Consider the following 18,805-nt stretch of genomic DNA (forward strand, 5'->3'; position numbering starts at 1 on the left):
ACCCGGTGAGTAACGGTAAAGCTTCCTATGAGGCTCCTAGACAGTATCTCTGGTAAGGTGTGACCACAATGGGACTTTAAAAGGACATCTTTTTGCTTTCAAGAAACAAATGAGGAACGTATGTTAAAAGTTCAATTTGATTTTTTTAAACAGCTTTGTAAACCAGATTCTACAATCATGGACCCCCCCCCCCCCACCCCCATTCTGTTTTTTAAAATAAAAAAAAGTGAGGAGCAAAATATATATTGATTTATTCCATTGGGATCGTTGTCCCTAAAATATGCTTCACGGCATTGTTTTACACCTCGGTAAGGTACTAGGTGGAAGAGAATTGCGCGTTATCGTTGAGATTAAAGCCGAAGTCCCTGAGGTTAAAAAAAAAAATCTAGAGAGAAAAATAACCCCTTCTCACACAGTGCCGTTTTAACGCACTGCGTTAAAACGTTTTTCCATGCGTTAAAGTAGAGGGGCCTCACGAAAATGAGATCTATTTAAAATTATCTAGAACTTACTAGGCAGGGCCTCAGAAAAACCACTTGGCTAGGGGGCCCATGATGCTCTTAAGATGGTAGATTTCTTAGTACTGGGTTTGAAAGGGATAATTTTAAATGAAGTTCACGTGAGTTTTATAAATATGAAAGTAATCATACGAAAATATCACTTTCATTTAACCACTTTTATTATCAGTTTAACCCTTACGCGTGAAACTATACTTATTTTACCATAAAATTCAATTAAAATAACTATGAAGAAGATAGATCCTTTATGGTGAGTACCCTGCATAAATGTGTGACGTTTTTTTAATGTTCTTAAATCAAACAAGTTGGGTTTTTATGCTTGTTTACAAGTTAAATGGTGGTAACCCCACTTTAGGAAGAAAGTTTTTCCGACTTCTTCGTCCCTTAATATCCAACCAAGAGGGGGGGGGGGGGAGGGGCGATCACCACACACCGAGTCTGATATGGTAGAATGAATCTGTCCCGTAAAATACGGGACAGTAATGACTAGCAAAAATTGCCTCCTCCGACACATCACTCTGGATCCGCACCTGGGGGGGCGGGGGCGCTGACTACTGTTTTTGCACCGGGCACAACTAGGTCTAAGACCGGCCCTGGTTATATATCACTAAAAACAATGGTTTTCCTATTTTTCCACGATGAGCCCGCAAGGGATTTTTTAAAGGCGTCTTGCACTACCGTATTATATAGGGTGAGCAAAAAGTCCGTAAAAATTTTAAAAATTCATAAAACCGGAAAAACTGAAATAAAAAAACGGTTTGCAGGGTTAGCATCGCTAGGGCACGGGAATTTTTTTAAGACAGGAAAAACAGCCGATAGGTGGCACTGACGTACATAAACCAAAGAAAGGATACGCAAATAATGAACAGAATGCTTCCAAATCGTTTATCAAAGCAGTGTGTGTTCCACATGACCACCGCCACAGGGGATAATACATTGCAGGAGAGTCACAAATCTAGCAACGGCAGAATGCAGTAGGTCCACATACACGGTTTACAACGGTGAACTGGTGGATTAGAGCTCAAGTTCTTATAACCGTCTCATTTCCATATTTCCACCGAAGTCGCTCGTACCAGTGCCACCTATCGGCTTTTTTTATTTTTTTCCTGTCAAAAAAATTAAAAGTGTCCTAGCAATGCTAACCCTGAAAACCGTTTCTTATTTCGGTTATTTTTCCAGTTTTTAAAATTTTTAAGGTTTCTACGGAATTTTGCCCACCCTGTATTAGGGAGCATCACAATATGCATCACCTATTGCGGCAGGCAACAGGTTTAGCAGAAATTTAGAACCTCTTAATGAAATCCCCCTTATTAAAAGAAAATAACTAGAATTTACACAAAATAATTGACTTATAAAAATTTTATTGTTCATATACTCTTAGGAAAAAAAACATGTAAAAAAGTTCTCATTATTATAATAACACATTTAAAATACGAAAAACATGAATATTAAAAACAAAACTACTTGTATTCTACAGCATTTATATAAAAATAAATTCAAAAATTACTCTCAACAAAAATATAAGTAAAGCATAATTAAATCTATTTCAATTTATAAGCAAATCTTCAACAAAAAAAAAAATTCTCAAAATTCTTAAACATATAAACATACTACAAAAATAACAAATATAAAGGCACTTTCTTTTCAGTTAAAAAAAATAGGCCTATATGCCATATTAACTCAAATCTAATGCAAACATTTGCCCCACCAAATTGTATCTGTTGATATAAATGCAAAGAAACAATGCAAATTTTTGCAGCTGAGGCAAAAAGGTGTGTTTTATTTCGAGTGAATACGGTGGATAATTTGATTGTATGGAAACAGTGATGGTAACTCATGGGGAAATTTTCCATATTTCTAGGGAAAATCATCAAAAATCGGTCAGTTTGTGGGAAATTCAAAAGAATGTGAAATATTTTTTTATAAATTTAGTGTAGCGCTTTTTTTTTAATTAAATAATTGATTGTGTATTTTTACTAATAGATAGCAGACAGCACATTCGTTTTGGATGTGTCTGGAGAATTTTGAGGCAAATTTTGCTGTGATTGAGGTCACCATCACTGTATGGAAATGCACATATAAATTTTACTCATCAATATCTTGTTGTTTTTTTTATGAAAATCACAGAAACATCTTCAATCACCGGGAGTGATAATTTGGTCAAACTAAATTTATGACTTTAGAGCAACGCCATATTTCATCTGTAATCTCTCTCTCACCAAGAGACCTCTTATCAATTTCTTCCAGTTATTGTATATTATCTTCTTCCTTTTCTGAAATGCATAAAAATATACATGTATTCAAAATAAATCAAGTCTATAAACAATGAAAATATATTTCAATCTCCATATAAAAACGAGGTTGTTTCATTCCTCAAAAAAAATTGATACAAGGAATTCATTTACAATACATAGGGTGGATACTATTGACCTCCCAATAATTGCACACGATTCCTTGTGAAAAGCTAATATGGGAGAGTGTTGTTGTTGTTTTTTTTACCAATAATTGTGGCATTATAAAACATTAAAAATTGATGACACCCCTTGGGAATCCTGCCAAATCCACCGAACGTGCATCAAATGTATAACTTGGCGTTTTTAAGCTGATAGCAATGTTATAACCACGAGAATAATCAAGAAAGCTAAAGCTGTGCAAGGCAGTTTTTTTCAATTGCCCTCGCCCTCAGAAAATTTAACTTAATTTAATTTAAATTTAAGTGAAGGGGAAAAAATTTCATTTTGGCAAAAAAGTGCTGATTTTGGGAAAACAATTTTTGAAAATCTGGGGATAAATTTGCTGATATTGTGAGTGCGAAAGTAACACATAATAACGAGATTAACATCCCTCTACACAGAGAAGAAAAAGCACCCAATCGTGAAAGAAAATAACTAATCTTGGCCTCTAACGGAATTGAATGTTTCAGTTCATTTTCAATTAGCAGCAACCCACTGCCTGGGGAAAAAAAATTTTTTGTTGGGTGTTAGAAGTATAACTGACCATTAAAAAACTGAAATGTCACACACACAAAATTTCAAAACATTATAACTCTCTTAATATCTGTCAGATCGTAAAATAGAAATCACTTTTCGATATTAGTTTATTTATATCAAGGACTCACATGTGTAGTTATTTGGTGGTCAATAATATCCACCCTGTATATAAAATTGATTTTCCATCTGTCTGTGTGTATTTATGATCCCAATATAAGTCTCGAATTTCCATCCTATTCCCATCAAATTTGAAAACAATGACTTTTGAAAACTTTGGAGTTGATTTCCATGGTTCCCAAAAAAATGTCTTTTACAATGTGTCTATCCCTTCATAATGGTTGTCACTTCTTTAATGCTCCAAGTGTAGATAAAACCAAGGCAATGCCAAACATTTCTGCTTGTAAAATATATTTTTGAAAAGTGAGCATTTTATTTCCATTGAATTAAATCATGAAAAGAAGCCCTACAACAAAAATTTGTTTTTCAGAAACAGCAGAAATACCTAAATTGCACCATTTGGCACCCATAGGTACCATAAAATTTGATGAAGGAAAATACTACCACTGCTGCAAAGTGGGAAGTGAAAAATGAAGGATGCTGCAAGATGGTTTGGAAGTACACCTATAATGAACTATAATGTCAGTTTCCAAAACATTTTCTTCCATCGCCCTCTTTTTCAGGAATTTTTTCCTCTCATCGCCCCCAACTCAAGCAAACCCATAGGATCCTATGTTATACCCGTAGCTTTTATCTTCTGCCCGCACCATTCCATCACCCAAGGGGGGGGGGGGTGATATTGTCTACTTTGGGAAAAGTTGTAATAAGGCTTCAGTCCTAATAAGTGCATAACAGTAGTTTGGGATGCTACTGAAGAGCCTCCAGATCAGGAAGGGTTGCAACAAGGTATTTGGAATTTCAAAAGCGCAGTGAAAGTAAAAAGTTTTCAAATTGTCCATTCTAGTGTAACTTATGTGGAAATTGGAACATTTAATTCACCTCCATTCGCCTTGCCTTGATTTTCTTTTGCTCTTCCAGCCATGCTTTTTTTAAGATGTCCACATTCTCCTTGCAGACAACATAACCATCATATCTTATAAGAAAATACAACAAAACCATTGAGGGTCAAAGCAATTTACTAAGTACAAGCAATAAAATATCTTCCTTTTTTTTGGAAAAAAAAAATGTCATTAAACAGCTAGAAAAAAAAAGAATCACATAATTTCTTTTGCAAATTGTGAATATAAGAACATTTTCAATTTATGAAATGTGAACCCACAGCACGGTTTGTGGAAAGAAAATTGGGCCTAATAATTTAATTTTTTTAAATTTTCACTACTGCTATAGTGGAACCTAGATAACTCGACATCACAAGGGGGATTGAAAAAAAAAAAGATGTAAGTTGAGACAGACTTAAAAAAGATGTCAAGTTAGCAAAGTTATATTTCATTCCACCTTTAGCAATTTTTAAAATCATTTGTGTCTGTTATGTATGCCTGTATATTTTTGAGCAAAATTCAATACTCCAAGGTACCAACTTGTAACATTGCTCCATTAACTTACTAATGTTGAGGGAACTATTTTGACAAGACACAGCTGATAAGTTGAATAAATTATTTTTCACAAGCCAAATTCAGGAGTTTTTCTGGCAAAAGTTAATAATTAATGATTAACTTATAGTTAACAATGTTGTACTTGGTATTTTGGCAATTGAAATTCTTGTCAATTCACAGTTTGCATGAATAATAACAAAGCAGAACTAATTATTTTGGATTGAGTGGTATTTAATAACATTAACAATTATGTTGAAAAGTGACCAGAGATGACACATACTTAGCATGGCATTTGGTCGTATAACCTCCGAACCCAACCACAGCATTACAACAATCAATGCCCAGCTTATTTGCAATGCGATTAAGTCCTGGCACTACAAACAAAAATGTACAGAAAATTACTCATTTTAAATATTTTGAGAACATAGATGGGTGAATGAAATCACATTCAAAAGAAATCAAAGAAATTAATGCAGCTTAATTAGATGAAGGACTTCTCTTCATTCATTGTTATTCAATTCCAACGAATAATGTAACCCATACTTGCTTACCATAATTTCTCAGTACAACCCACAGGCTATTTAAGATAATTCGTTCTGCAGGAAATACATTTATGAGGGTAACAATGAAATATATTCATTATTATAAGTTGTTTAAAATGTTTACTCATCCTTTGTAACTTTGCCCCAGGAAATAGGTTTGGAAACAATTCCAGTAAGTCAGGGGTGAGCAATCTCCAGCCCATGAAAGGTGCTCCGGTAGAAAAACAACACACAAATCATGATTAATGCTTAGGCTAACTATATTTCCTTCATAAATATGTGGGAAATCAAAATCCATACGGATAACATCAATTATAGCAAAACAATTGGGAACAGCAGGTAAAGTTGCCAATTGCAGCTAAAAAAAATTTAGAAGGCATTAACTTATTCTTGATTTCAAAAATCCAAGTAAGCCTAGTTGAAAATAAAGAAAATGGGGTAATTTATGAAAAGTTGGGACAACCAATGTTACTGAAATGTCCTGTAATATACAACTCATATGGTCACCCTATATATATATACAGGGTGATTATAAAAAAACTATCCCGACATATGGGCCCCTAACTATCATACCATTCACAGAAACTGAATGAAATTTTGGCATAAGGTATTTTGAGGTATGCGCTCAAGAATGATATGGAAAACAACAGTGTCACTCTAACAGTTACGGTTACAGTGAGAAAATTTCGAAAATATCAAATGGCAACACCAAGTTTTTTGTATTGGAATGCGATCCCCATACTGAAAAACACTAAATAGCGTTGGAATGGCACCTGTAGCACGAAAATCCCCGGAGCTAGGCAAGAAAAAAGTAAAAAGGACTTTGCCGTGCACCAGAGCATTAATGTTCGTTCCATTCGTCACACTGTTTCTTCAACTGAGATCCCAGCCTGATTAGTCCTCCACAAGGTCATGTGGAAAATTTGTGAAACACAATAAAATGCTTTATTTTATGCTGCTTCTCTGTCCTTATTGGTTGTCCTCACTTTTAGATTATCTACCGCCTGTGATTTTCATGCTACAGTTGCCGTTCGAACGCTATTTAGGGTTTTTCACAATGGAGATCACATTCCAATACAAAAAACTTTGTGTTGCCATTTGATATTTTCGAAATTTTCTCATTGTAACCGTAACTGTTAGAGTGACACTGTTGTTTTCCATATCATTCTTGAGCGCATACATCAAAATACCTTATGCCAAAATTTCATTCAGTTTCTGTGAATGGTATGATAGTTAGGGGCCCATATGTCGGGATAGTTTTTTTATAATCACCCTGTGTATATATATATATATATATATATATATATACAAGTTTCTGACTGCTAGTGAAGGAATTACCGCATATCTGACCCACTGACTGGTAAGGTTGTGCACCCTTGCCATAGGTCATACCGATACTTCATCCTATTTTCCCCTGTCCCCATCCTCAACTCCATCCAAAAGAATTGTGAAAAAAAGGGAAAAATGTGAAAAATGCAGGTTATAGATTTTTTTTATATATATTTTAACAAGTGTTTTCTTTACTAGGGCTATGAATATATACATGAAATTACAACCAATTTTTCCCATGCACTGTGCATATAAATACAAGGTATTCAGTTAAACGGGAAAAACTCAGTACTCAGAGTCATCTGTAGCTTAATCTAACACCCGTAATGACACCAAACTTGCTAGCAGGGACTAATGACCACATGAGAAAAAGGATTCCATGAAAAAATTTTGTAGCTCCAAACATTGCCAATCGGAAAATGCAGTATATTTTAGTCTACATAACTGAAAAGTTTTATAAAGACTGGGTAAAAATTCAAAATGCAAATTCACACCTACATAGGCAGCAAAATCACAGCAATTCAAGTTATAAAGACATGGGTAAAGGTCAAAAAGCCATTCCGTGGACAAGCTCAGCTCAACATGCATCTTATTGTGTACGTTATCACAGAACATTACTTTATGTAATTGTTTTGTCTTCAATGGTACAATGCAGGATCATCAAGTTTGGTGTCATTCCAGTTATTGGATCAAGCTACAGATAACTCTGAGTAGTCTCAGTTCAATTACAAATTACAAAGACCCTGTGAATTACATCCTCTAAACCAGTGGTTCTCTACCTGTGTAAGCCTGCGACCTGGCAAATCTCTTTTGTGTAAGTGAAAGCCTGGTTATGTACACAGCTCACGAGAAATTAATGGGAAAAATTAAACTGTGAATCACTCACGGCCCAGCAGTTGAGAAACACTGCTCTAAACCAGTGGCTCTTAACTGGGAGAAGTATGAGATGGGAAAAAACATATAACAGTTGACTGATTATCCAAAAAATTTGGAATGAGAAAATTTGAATTTTCAATTCCTTAAAAAGAATATTAAGGTTGCTCCTATTGTTTTTCTGCTTGAAATAAAATTCAATCAATCTTTTTTTCTCTTAAATTTTGAAAAATGTTAAATAATTTTGTGTAATCAATCACCAAAAAATAAATTCTCTAAAAAATAGAAAACACATCATCTAAGGGGTGCAGGAAGTTAAATCGTATTGCACTGGGGGAAGTGGGAATCAAAAAAAGTTAAGAGGACCACTGCTCTAAACTATTCTTATAAATAATATTTTTATGAATTCCATGAATACATAAAGTCAGTCAGGATGAAAAAAAAATTGATCGCAGAAAATATATTCAATTACGGATGTGAATATATTGCAAACTCTTGTCACTGCAGGTGGTGCTGTGGTACGAAGAAATGTAATGAATTATAATTTTAAAAACTTAAGCAGCAATGTGACACATTTAGAGAGATTAGCTGTCATAGGATGAACAAATATATTTCAAATTTATTTAATTTTTTATAAAAACTTACACTTCAAATGTACTGTGCCACGAGGCAACATACAAGACTTGTACACCTCAACATTTCCATACTCATTTCTGGGAATTTTACCATCACTCGCAGCCAATGGAACAAATGGATCTGTTTGCCATATGCCGTAAAATTCATAGGAATAGTCAGGAGCGAATGAAGATGTCCTCTGAAAAATAAAAAAATGTATGACTCAAAACATGCAATGAATTCAAAATGCATTCATATAGTTTAACAAAGATAAATATAAAAGTATATTATCAAACACATTACTGACTCTGTCCCATTTTGGTGCTTTGAGGATCTTGTAAGGTTTTTCACCAGCACGAATTACACGAGCTTGCTTAGACCAAGTGGTTCGAGCTCGTAGTTTGTATACGCATTCCCTAGGATATATTGGATCACCTTTGAGATATCCAATGGGAGGAACATCTGCAGGATAAAGTGCTTCAAAAAGTTTGATCTTTGATTTCAGGGCATACAATGGATGATCTATGAACCTACACAAATAAAAATTAGAGTATTCTGGATAAAGTCTGGAATGATCACAAAGTTTTCTTTCAGTTAAATATTTTAAAAAAACAACTATTAATTAAGTTTCATGTAAGAAGCATAAAAGCATGACGGAGGGGGTTTTAATTTTGAAAGACATTGAATACATATATTTGTGTCAAAAAAGTTGAATCTTTTTTTTTTGCCTCAGTACAAAACTTACTGGTTTATATTTGTAGGCATCGGTTTATCCCTGAGCAAAGTATAAACTTGATCATCTTCTTGTTTATCAATGATAACATCTAAGGGTTTGAATGGTTTCAGCGTTTCTTCCCACCATTCTGCATCAGTCTGTAACTTTCTACCCTTTGTAAGCCAATCGCAAGAATATTTTTTCGTCACGTCCTTAACACAGGATGAACTATCGACTGCAATGACATAGCTGATGGGATCAGTTGCAGCTTTTTCTATTCTGTATGGATCGTCAATGATTTTGTTAAAACACTGCACAGATATCCATCTTTTTTCCACTGAACTGTAAACTTCAATCCACTGATCAACTCCTTTTCTTGGAGGTTTTTTGTTGCGAGGGGAAAGACGCCCTTTATTTGTCCTGAAATTATTACTACTGGTTTGTACCTCAGAAGATTGTTCTTCCACCATTTCGATACTTTCATCAGGTAAGTGGTTCTCTTCTCTTGTATTTTCATTCATACTTTCTTCACCAGAAAACGTTTCCTTTTCATCAAAGATGGAATCCATGTCTCTTTCTTCATTGCTATCTATCTCATCCTCTTCATCACTATCCACCTCTTTCTCATTGACACGATAATCTTTGTCCATCTCATCATCATCAAAATCACTTTCGCCACTGCTCAGCTTATAACTCTTTGTTGAAGTACATTTTCTCAAGCTCTTTCTTCTGGAGGAGCTTATGTTTGGATTTGCTGAACTTTTTGTAGTTTCTTTTGATTTTTTTTGTAAGAGGACACTAGTCCGTTTTTTACTGGTTGCATTCCTTCTACCAGAGTCTGCTTGTTTGCGGCTATGATATGATGGAGCTGTAATGATGTTATCAGGATTCTCAGTTTTGTTATCACTGATCTCAGAGGTAGACAGAGGCAGATGTTTCCTGGCTGCAATCTTTTCCTTCTCCTGGTCTATTTTTTCCAGTCTAGTATCACAATCACAGCTTGCAATTGGTAGATTTTTGGAAAATATTTTGGGATCAAATATATTTTCTGCATTGCGAGAAAATATGCTGGGAAAACTATTTTCTTCTTGTTTGCATCTTCTCACAACTGCTCTTCGTTTTGCTTTCAAAATTCTCAACCTGACTCTATAATTATCAGCACTTACCCATTTTTTAGGTTTTTTTAAAAGCTCCAAGTCTTTGAATGACACAGGATGAAGAGAGAGACACATGCGTGATTTGATGCCTAAAGAACGGAAAACCGCCAAGAACATCAGGTTGAATTCTTCAATGCTTGGCGAATGTTTTTCCTCAAATGCCCTGCATAATTGCTCAGCAGATGTAGTGGATAAAATTTGCCTATGTTCAACTGATATTGTTTTGTTGAACCATATCATTATCTCCCCGATAGATTTGACACTGATATTTGCGATTTTGATTTCATGAAATTCTGTAGGTATAAGTGAAAAGGCTGATGCTATGACATCTTCTATCAACACTGTTTTATTTATATGTAAAGCATGAGAAACCAAGCACAGTAAGTGAACTTTATGGACAGTAATTTGAATTTCTTTCCTTTTTCTATTGACTTTCAAACGGGCTGTATTTAATTTGTGAGCTATGGTCTTCCTCCTCCGTCCATTCTTTTTACCCGACCAGTTGAATGTAATTATTCCTCCAGCTGGTACATGTTCTTGAGACTCATTTTGACCACCATTCCGGGGTTCTTCATAACTTGGTTTGAATCTTCTTCTATTTCTCCTAATTTTTGGTGGTCTCAGTGTTATGGTGACACCTTCTTTAGGAATATCTGGCTGGTAGTTATCCAAACTGTCATCAACATCTTCAACTTCTTCTAAATCAGATTCTCCAGATTCATTACTTGAAAATCCCTCTGTATTTTCGAATCGCTCAATCTTCTTGTGGTTATCAATTTTAGCTTGCATATTACTTTTCATTTTCCTTCTCTTAGGTTTTGGTGACAAGGCAGAGTCCTCTTTCATTGGCAGACACGGTCCTTCTCTTTTGACACTTTTTTCATTGAATTCTGTAGAATTATTCTTCTTATCAGAAGTTTTTGCTTTGATTTCTTCCAAGCGCTTGCGCAAAAGAATTTTATTCCTATCATCTTCAACAATATCTATTCCCAGATCCTTCAAAATATTACTTTGTAAGCTAAGACTATTGGATTTCATTTTTTTATCTTCAAATGATTCATCATCAAGACTCCCAAACTCATTAATTGATGTTGAAGTTATCTTAGGATGATTTTTAATACCTCGAGCACTATTTTTGTTCATTACTGCAGAACGTTGCTTACGTTTGCCTGATTGTGATCCACAAAAAGAATTTAATCCATCTTTTCCAATAAAATCATTTATGATAAGATCAGCTCTACAATTTTTTTTCCCACCAATATTTACTTTTTCTCCTCTTCTAAGCTCATTAGACGATTTTGTTCCTTGGTCATCAAAAATTATATCCGCGCATGATTTTGTAGCATCTTTCTCCTCCATTTCATTCTTCTTGGATCTAGTCTTTACTTTACTGACAGCTCTCCCAACCTTATTCTTTCTAGATCTGCCTTTTCTCCTTCTGTTCTGGGTGAATTCATATGTAATATCTTGTTCTTGCTCAAGTCCATCTTTCATTGCATGCTGAGAAGACTCTGATTCCTTAGATGCTGGTGGAAAGATTCTAGCATGGTGGCTTTTGGCATAGCACATATTATTTTTGTACATGGCTACAAAACATGGCTTGCATGGTTTTCTTAGCAGTTCCTGATTTGGATTTGATTCATCATCTTTCAAAATATACATTCCAGTGCCCTGAATCAGTTTTCTAGTTGAAATTTGTGATTGCCTTGAATGACACCCAGAAACGTTTTTAAAACATGAGTTTTCATTCTCAAAAACATCAGCATTTGTAGATTTTGAGGAATATATTTTTCTGATATCCTCATGAAGAATTTTATTATTCTCAGCAGAATTGTAATTATTGGTTTTTTTCACATCTGTTTCAGTCTTGTCAACTGATGCAGCAAGATTTTGATGTTCCACACTGTCAGTGACTTCTTCAGCTGAATTAGAAAGATGACAGAATTCACTAATTTTCTTGCAGCTAATGCCTTGTGGAATGTCACTACGGATGCAACTACGTAATTCTGGACTTGTTTGAACAGATTTCGGATCTGGAAAAAAATAAAAAGAATGTTCAAAACTCAGGTGAGACAATATCATACTGAATCAAATACAGAATAGGATATTACAGAGAATTTTCAGAAATGCTGTCTTTGAATTTTTAGCAAAAAATTTGTGTGACAAGTGGATTCGATTGTTTTTCTGTAATCTATCAAACAATCGAGTTTACACATCTGTTTCCTTTCTTTTATCTCTATGGTGAAAACAGTTAACCTTGAACACAAATTATCTCATGATGCTAATCCTAGAAAAGATTTAATTTGAGCGTTCATCACTGATTGGCAAGTATAAAATATGAGACAATCACAGAGAGCACAATCTTAGTTGCCTCCATGAGCACCATGTCGAAAATGCCAGAATTAGAAAAACACAATCAACAAACAAGTGAAGAGTTTATAGAATTTTAGGTTCATTATACCTGCATCTGAATCAAAGCCTAAAGTTATTTAAGATTTCTCCTCAATATCTCCTAGATATTTCAATGGTAAAGTATTTGTAATGACACAATACTCTGGTACTCTTCCATTATAACCATACCGCTTGGCTCCTTTTTGTCTTGGATAATTTTTTTCATAGAAGAAAATTCCTCATGTTTAGGGTTAAATATTTTCATCAGTGCAACACCCATAAATTACTTCTTTTTCTTCAACAAGGCGTGCCACTGTACTCTTACAAAGCATCTTAATGTCATAGGAGTTAGTAGTGACTAGGCCTGTAGAGGTTGTTTACATAAGGAAGAAACAGCTAATCACTTTCTTTGTGAATGTGAAATGTACTCTACACATAGGTGTGAGCACAAAGGTCGTCATTTGGTCGAACCTTGAGAACTTCACGACATTCCTATCAGATCTTTTGTGAACTTTGCTTCAGCTGCAGGTCTATACCAAGGATCTTTCTAGGAAGGGGGTGGGGTAGTACAATAGACCTCTGGTCACAGTGCTAGGTTCCATGGAACCACCCACCCATAAGTCCAAGTTTAACAAGGTCTGCGGAAAGAAACAAGCCAAAATATGCCAATTTGGTGTTAAAAATGGTGGAATGATGTACAGGTATGTTATACATCCCTCACATTAAGAATGAATTTTGAACACAATTTTGAAAAGTTAATTTTAGAAATTTCAACACTCAAAATTTTGTCTGAAGTTTTATTTTAATCCCTGAAATTCTCATAGGCTTGCAAATTGCAAGTATGACATAATTAAAATGACAAAATCTATTGGATTTGTTACGTAGATCAGAGAAAAATATGGGAGAAACACTCAAATCCATCACACCAGATATGACGAATGAGCATCTTTCAGTAACACACATAGATAATGGCATAAAAATTTTATTCGAAAAAAATTAACCTAATAAATCTAGAATTTTCATACTTGGGAGGGACATTCAGAATTCTGTAGCTTTGCTTCTTAAGTTTTTATAAAGAAATGAAGAATGCAGCTTGTTAGCTGAATTTGGACAGCTTTTGTTAGAAAAGCAATCAGCCTGTCATACTAGACTCTCCAGGAAAGAAAGCATCCACACTTGCACTAGAATCAATCAGAAGTATCGAACGCTGAAGTAAAAAGTATTATTAAAACATTATCTAAATTTACTCATATAGCTTAAATTTATGAGATTTATTTATATAATTCTTTTACAATTAATTCATTCAAATAATTTATTTTGCTGCTGGTTGTCGAGTTTACTTTTTCTTATCATTCTGAGAAGGAAACATCTGCTCTATCTTACCCATGTTAAATTCAACTCACTTTATGTAATTTTCTGTGGACCAAACTAATCACATAAAACAAGGGGACGCCCGTGTAATGGAAGAGCACCCATAAATTTAAAGCATTTATATGGTTTTAAGATCCTAAAGCCAGGCTAAAGGAGGTTATTGTGGTGATTTTATACCTACTTAAAAGATAAGTTTATGTCCCACATGTTGAAAACATATTTTAAAATGATTATTTTACGAAAAATTTTGAGAAAAACTCAATGTACCAGTGTTTCCTCTTGATTTGGGAGAGCAGTCATCCTCAGATTCACTTGATTCACTCAAAGACAAATCCCCTTGTTTAATCACATAAGCGAACAATTTTGATGGCTGTGATATAGAAGCACCTTTTCTATTATTTCTATTACTACCCTTAGACGCAGACGCCATTCTCTTCTTATTTTTTTGTTTGATGTTTTCAGCAAGTCCCTTATCTTTCAAAGCTGTAGCATTCTTGTATTTCTTGCAAGAAAAATCACTATCATCGTCATCGCTGCTGCTCGATTCTGAATACAAAGATGCTGTTTCCTCCATACTTTCGCTTTCTGAAGTTGGTACATAAATTTTTCTTTTCTTGACAGCTGCTTCTGAGAATTTTGATTTTGTATTCTTCTCATTTGAAATTTTGCTTTTGATACTTCCACAAGTACTTTCAGTTGATTTTTCCTTGGGCGTGGAGTTATTCTCAGTTTTAATAGTCTGCAATACATTGGATTTCGTTTTTTGTAAAAATGATTTCCTTCTGGTGTTGTATCTGCTCTGAACTCTTTCCGAAGTTACTTCTTTATGATCTGTGTCCATTTCACTCAATGTACCTTGATAGTTAGACTGACGGCTTCTTTTTGATTTGTGTGCCATTCCTGAAAAAGAAATAATTATAAAAAACCTTTATAGTGTCTAGATTGGGAGGGGGTGGGGATGTTCCATTCATACTACTTATTAGCATCTCTGTCTATTTTCTTAGCCACTGATTTTGATGATTGACTATGTCCAAAAAGCATGTTTATATGGTCAATTGGGATAAATGTGAACAGGGCTGATTGTGAGAACACACATTGCAGACCAAAATCAAATTTGATATTTTCATGATATGGGGTGAATCAGGTTACAAAAGCCATCTGATGAGTGCCCTCAAAGTTCATATTCCTAACTCAAAATTAACACAATCCTTTGTGTCAAAGTCCTCCATATGGTCAAAAGAAAAAGCAACCCGCATATTTGTGGCAACAGCGTCTGAAAGAGATAACGATATAAAAAGCGGAGAGGGAAATTAGTTACTATGAAATTATCAAATGAATGGTATACCTGAAATATTTATTAGAAAAAGTTTTACAGTATCAATATACAGTCGAACCCTGTTATATCGCCATCAATTTTGATGAACAGAGTCTTCGATACAGGGATTGATATAAAAGAAACTGTTCTAGTGCAAACTCTATTGAATGTCATACAAAGTTGGTGTCATTTTCCAAGAACTTCATCAAGCTTATATTACTGGATAGAGTATGACTTCAGCAGTCTAGAATAAATGAAAGTTGAATGATGAAAGTGATCATTACAAAATTAATGAAAGCAGTAATTCCAGAATTAAGGTAAAAAATAATTCCAAAATTAATGAAAGAAAAAAATTCTAGAATTAAGGTAAAAAATAATTCCAAAATTAATGAAAGAAAAAAATTCTAGAATTAATGAAATAAATAATTTCAGAATTGATGAAAGTGATAATTCCAAAATTAATGAAAGATTATCTCACCACTCCACTTGCATAAGTCATTTCTTGTGTGATGCCGGAGTGTTCAGATAGCAATAGCGTATCTGAAGAGCATCAGTTTTCTCGATAAGGGTTTCAAATTAGTGGTGAAACATCAGATATCTGAGATGATCATGAAGAGATTGCAAAAAATCCCACAGAGCTTACATACAATTCACTAACAACACTAAGATCTGTGGGATTTTTTTGTAAGCTGTGGTGTCGTTTGCAAGTACTGTGTTTCAGACTTTTAGAATAAGACTAATTTTGGTGCTTGTAAAAATAAAGTGAATATTACTTTAATTTGTAATTTTCTGAGTATAAAACGGGAAACAAACGGGGAAACAAAAAAAAAATGTTATACCTCAAAAATAAAAGGTGTCGCACGCTCCGTACTCCAGAATCAAGAATATGACAAGCAGAGCTTTTCGTCTGCCAACACCAATAATTCAGTCCATTGTTGAAACGATGAGTACGTCATACATCACTTGGATTAGATCACGCCCGGGTCACCAAATTAAGCAGTCACGAGTTGCTTAGAATTTATTTTTTATTCAGCACTACGGAATAAAATCCCAGCGATGCATTGACACTTAAATATTTATTTTTAGAAATACAACATGATTAAATTCTGAAATTTGTGACACGCAACTTGCGTGCGCGTAAACTAAAAATTAGAACAAGCAAAAGGGAAGAACGAGTGAGTATTACACAGCTATATATACACTCCTGGCGGCTGACGTCATAAGTCGCACAAGGTGTTGCCACAATGGCATGTAAAAAAACCCATTGCTTTTATGAAAATTTTGTTGATTTTTAAAATGCATTACTACTTGCTGGGGCCAAAATGGCACCACGACGCCAGTTACACACAGAATATTCACACCACCAGTTCATAATCAGAGATACAGGAAGGGGCATTGTCCCCCCCCCCCCCAGTGTCGAAGGTGGAGTCAACTGATCTAATGTATACATGAACTGACACCGTGCCCCTCCTGCAGAATTTTAAGACTATCACTGGCTATGCACCAGTTAAGGGTTAAAGAAACAGATTTATTGATAAGGGAAAATGTACGAGCGTACTGCACCAACTTGTTCTAGGTTTCTAACATAAGTTTTTCAACAGCATAGACAGGTACGGGAGAGGGAGGCATGTTCAACAGTGCATGTTTTCACTCGCTGGTCATTAAATTTCAAGTGGTGTCATTTCTCTCCATTTGCTTCATTCAAATCACGTTGAAAGAAGTTGTTTTATCAATGTCTGAAAAACATGAAATTTGTGAATATCAAATCAATATGGAATAGAAGCATTGTCACCATTATTTTCCTTTTTTCTTATAAAATGTGATGCTAAATTTATGCAGAGAATTAAGATAATTTCAAAAGTGTGCATGTGTTCCTTTGTTGAGTTTTATATCAAGAAATATTTAATTACACAGCGTTTATAACTTTATGAACTTTCTCAACTTAAAATTGTAAACGTATGAAATAAGTTATTATATTAATGGAGCAACAAACACTAAGACAATGAGATACAGTGGTTCGCAACAAACGTGTGAATTTATGCAATGGAAGCTCTCTGAAACGCTATTCTGACCATGATCTAACGGCAAACGTATTATATCGCTAAAATTCTTTTGGCTGATGGTGGTGTTAACACAGGGTTTGACTCAGTTATTACATGCTGACTTCTCAATCTTTAGTTTGAAAAACTACAAAGACATATCAATTCATTCCATTACATAATGAAAATACAATTATTACAGTTGGATAATATTTTTTCAAATTCAGTAGTAAATGCACCTAAAGCCGGGTTTTCCTAGCAGCAAGTTTTCACATATGACGTGAATTACCCAGCACGACATGCCATCCACTCACCAATATTAAAAGCGGCAAGGTTTCTAGAATATATAGAAACCTTGGAAAAACGATACAGCAGTTTGATTGGCCTACTGCTTCTGGGGAACTGTTGACTGTACTACTGTTGTCAAATGCGTAGTGCATTTTACAGATCTCTTCACTTTTGTTTTCTGTCTTCTTTTTATATTGCGCAAAATAGCAAAAACACATGGATATGTAGACAGCAGAGCAGACGATGAGATGGCAACACTAGAAAAACATAAACAAGCAGTGTGGTAAATTTACATGTTTATGCTGACACAAAATTGTCGTATTTGGTTCACGCCGCACAGAAAAGTCTGCTGCTATGAAAACCTGGCTTTAAGCACGGTTTGCCTAGGAATATGTTTTTTGCGTAGTGTGAACCGAATTAGACCATTTCACGCCGGCAGAAACGTGTTACATAATTACGCTACGCGTTTGTGTTTTAATAGCGTGGCGCATCAGATGAGGGCGGGTATATTATAGTAAACGGCCTTGGCATCAGCTACTCTGTCGTCTGCATGCTCCGGTTTGAAGGGAAGGGAAAGAAAACACACATCTGCAAAACTCGCGGAGCACGACGCATTTGACTCCTCCAGAAGCAGTCAGCCAATAACGCCCGACGTAAAGCGCTGTCGTGAGGCGTATTGCGCTCTGTAGGAAAACAGTCATGCTGCTTTTCTTATTGGAGAGTGGACGGTGTGTCGCGCTGGGCGAATTACGTTGCGCGTGGTACAGAAAACCTGCTAATAGGAAAACCCGGCTTTAAAAAGTCATACTTGAATAAACCCGAAGAGAGACAAATACGTGATTAAATCATTGGAAAAAAAACTCAACACAATTAAAAGGTTACCGGTGTCTTGCGCAACTTGTTTATACTATTTCCCCGCCTTTTCATCTGAGTAGAGTAGTTTACTTCAAACCTACCTACTGCTCATTTTTTATACAGGGCTCATAGAAACGCTATTCTTTGATTCGATTACGCTATTATGCATGAAAGAAAAACAATGAATCTTTTACACTATAATTTTTTTAATGTATTCTACCAGATATTATTAATATTATAATAGTGTAACAAAAAAA

General features: G+C 34.9%; 1 protein-coding gene across 2 annotated transcripts; it reads right to left on the reverse strand.

Moving 5' to 3' along the window:
- Nucleotides 1-1,864: 1,864 nt before the first annotated feature.
- LOC149069071 (uncharacterized) lies at nucleotides 1,865-18,625 on the reverse strand. 2 transcript variants are annotated; one of them, XM_089250655.1, is made up of 8 exons: nucleotides 18,576-18,625; nucleotides 14,319-14,951; nucleotides 9,163-12,322; nucleotides 8,725-8,947; nucleotides 8,448-8,616; nucleotides 5,339-5,432; nucleotides 4,505-4,598; nucleotides 1,865-2,791 (listed from the first exon to the last, which is right to left on the reverse strand). In XM_089250655.1, exons 2-8 carry the CDS (start codon nucleotides 14,947-14,949, stop codon nucleotides 2,690-2,692), a joined length of 4,473 nt encoding a protein of 1,490 aa, XP_089106781.1. In that variant the 5' UTR covers nucleotides 14,950-14,951; nucleotides 18,576-18,625; the 3' UTR covers nucleotides 1,865-2,689. The 2 variants fall into 2 exon arrangements, with proteins under 2 accessions (XP_089106781.1, XP_089106780.1); XM_089250654.1 differs by having other exon boundaries at nucleotides 18,502-18,604.
- Nucleotides 18,626-18,805: the final 180 nt, after the last annotated feature.

The sequence above is a fragment of the Pholcus phalangioides genome, unplaced genomic scaffold (assembly GCF_987345545.1).
Source record: "Pholcus phalangioides strain wild (caught in Gottingen) unplaced genomic scaffold, Ppha-v1.0 ptg000024l_1, whole genome shotgun sequence".
Lineage (NCBI taxonomy): Eukaryota > Metazoa > Arthropoda > Arachnida > Araneae > Pholcidae > Pholcus > Pholcus phalangioides.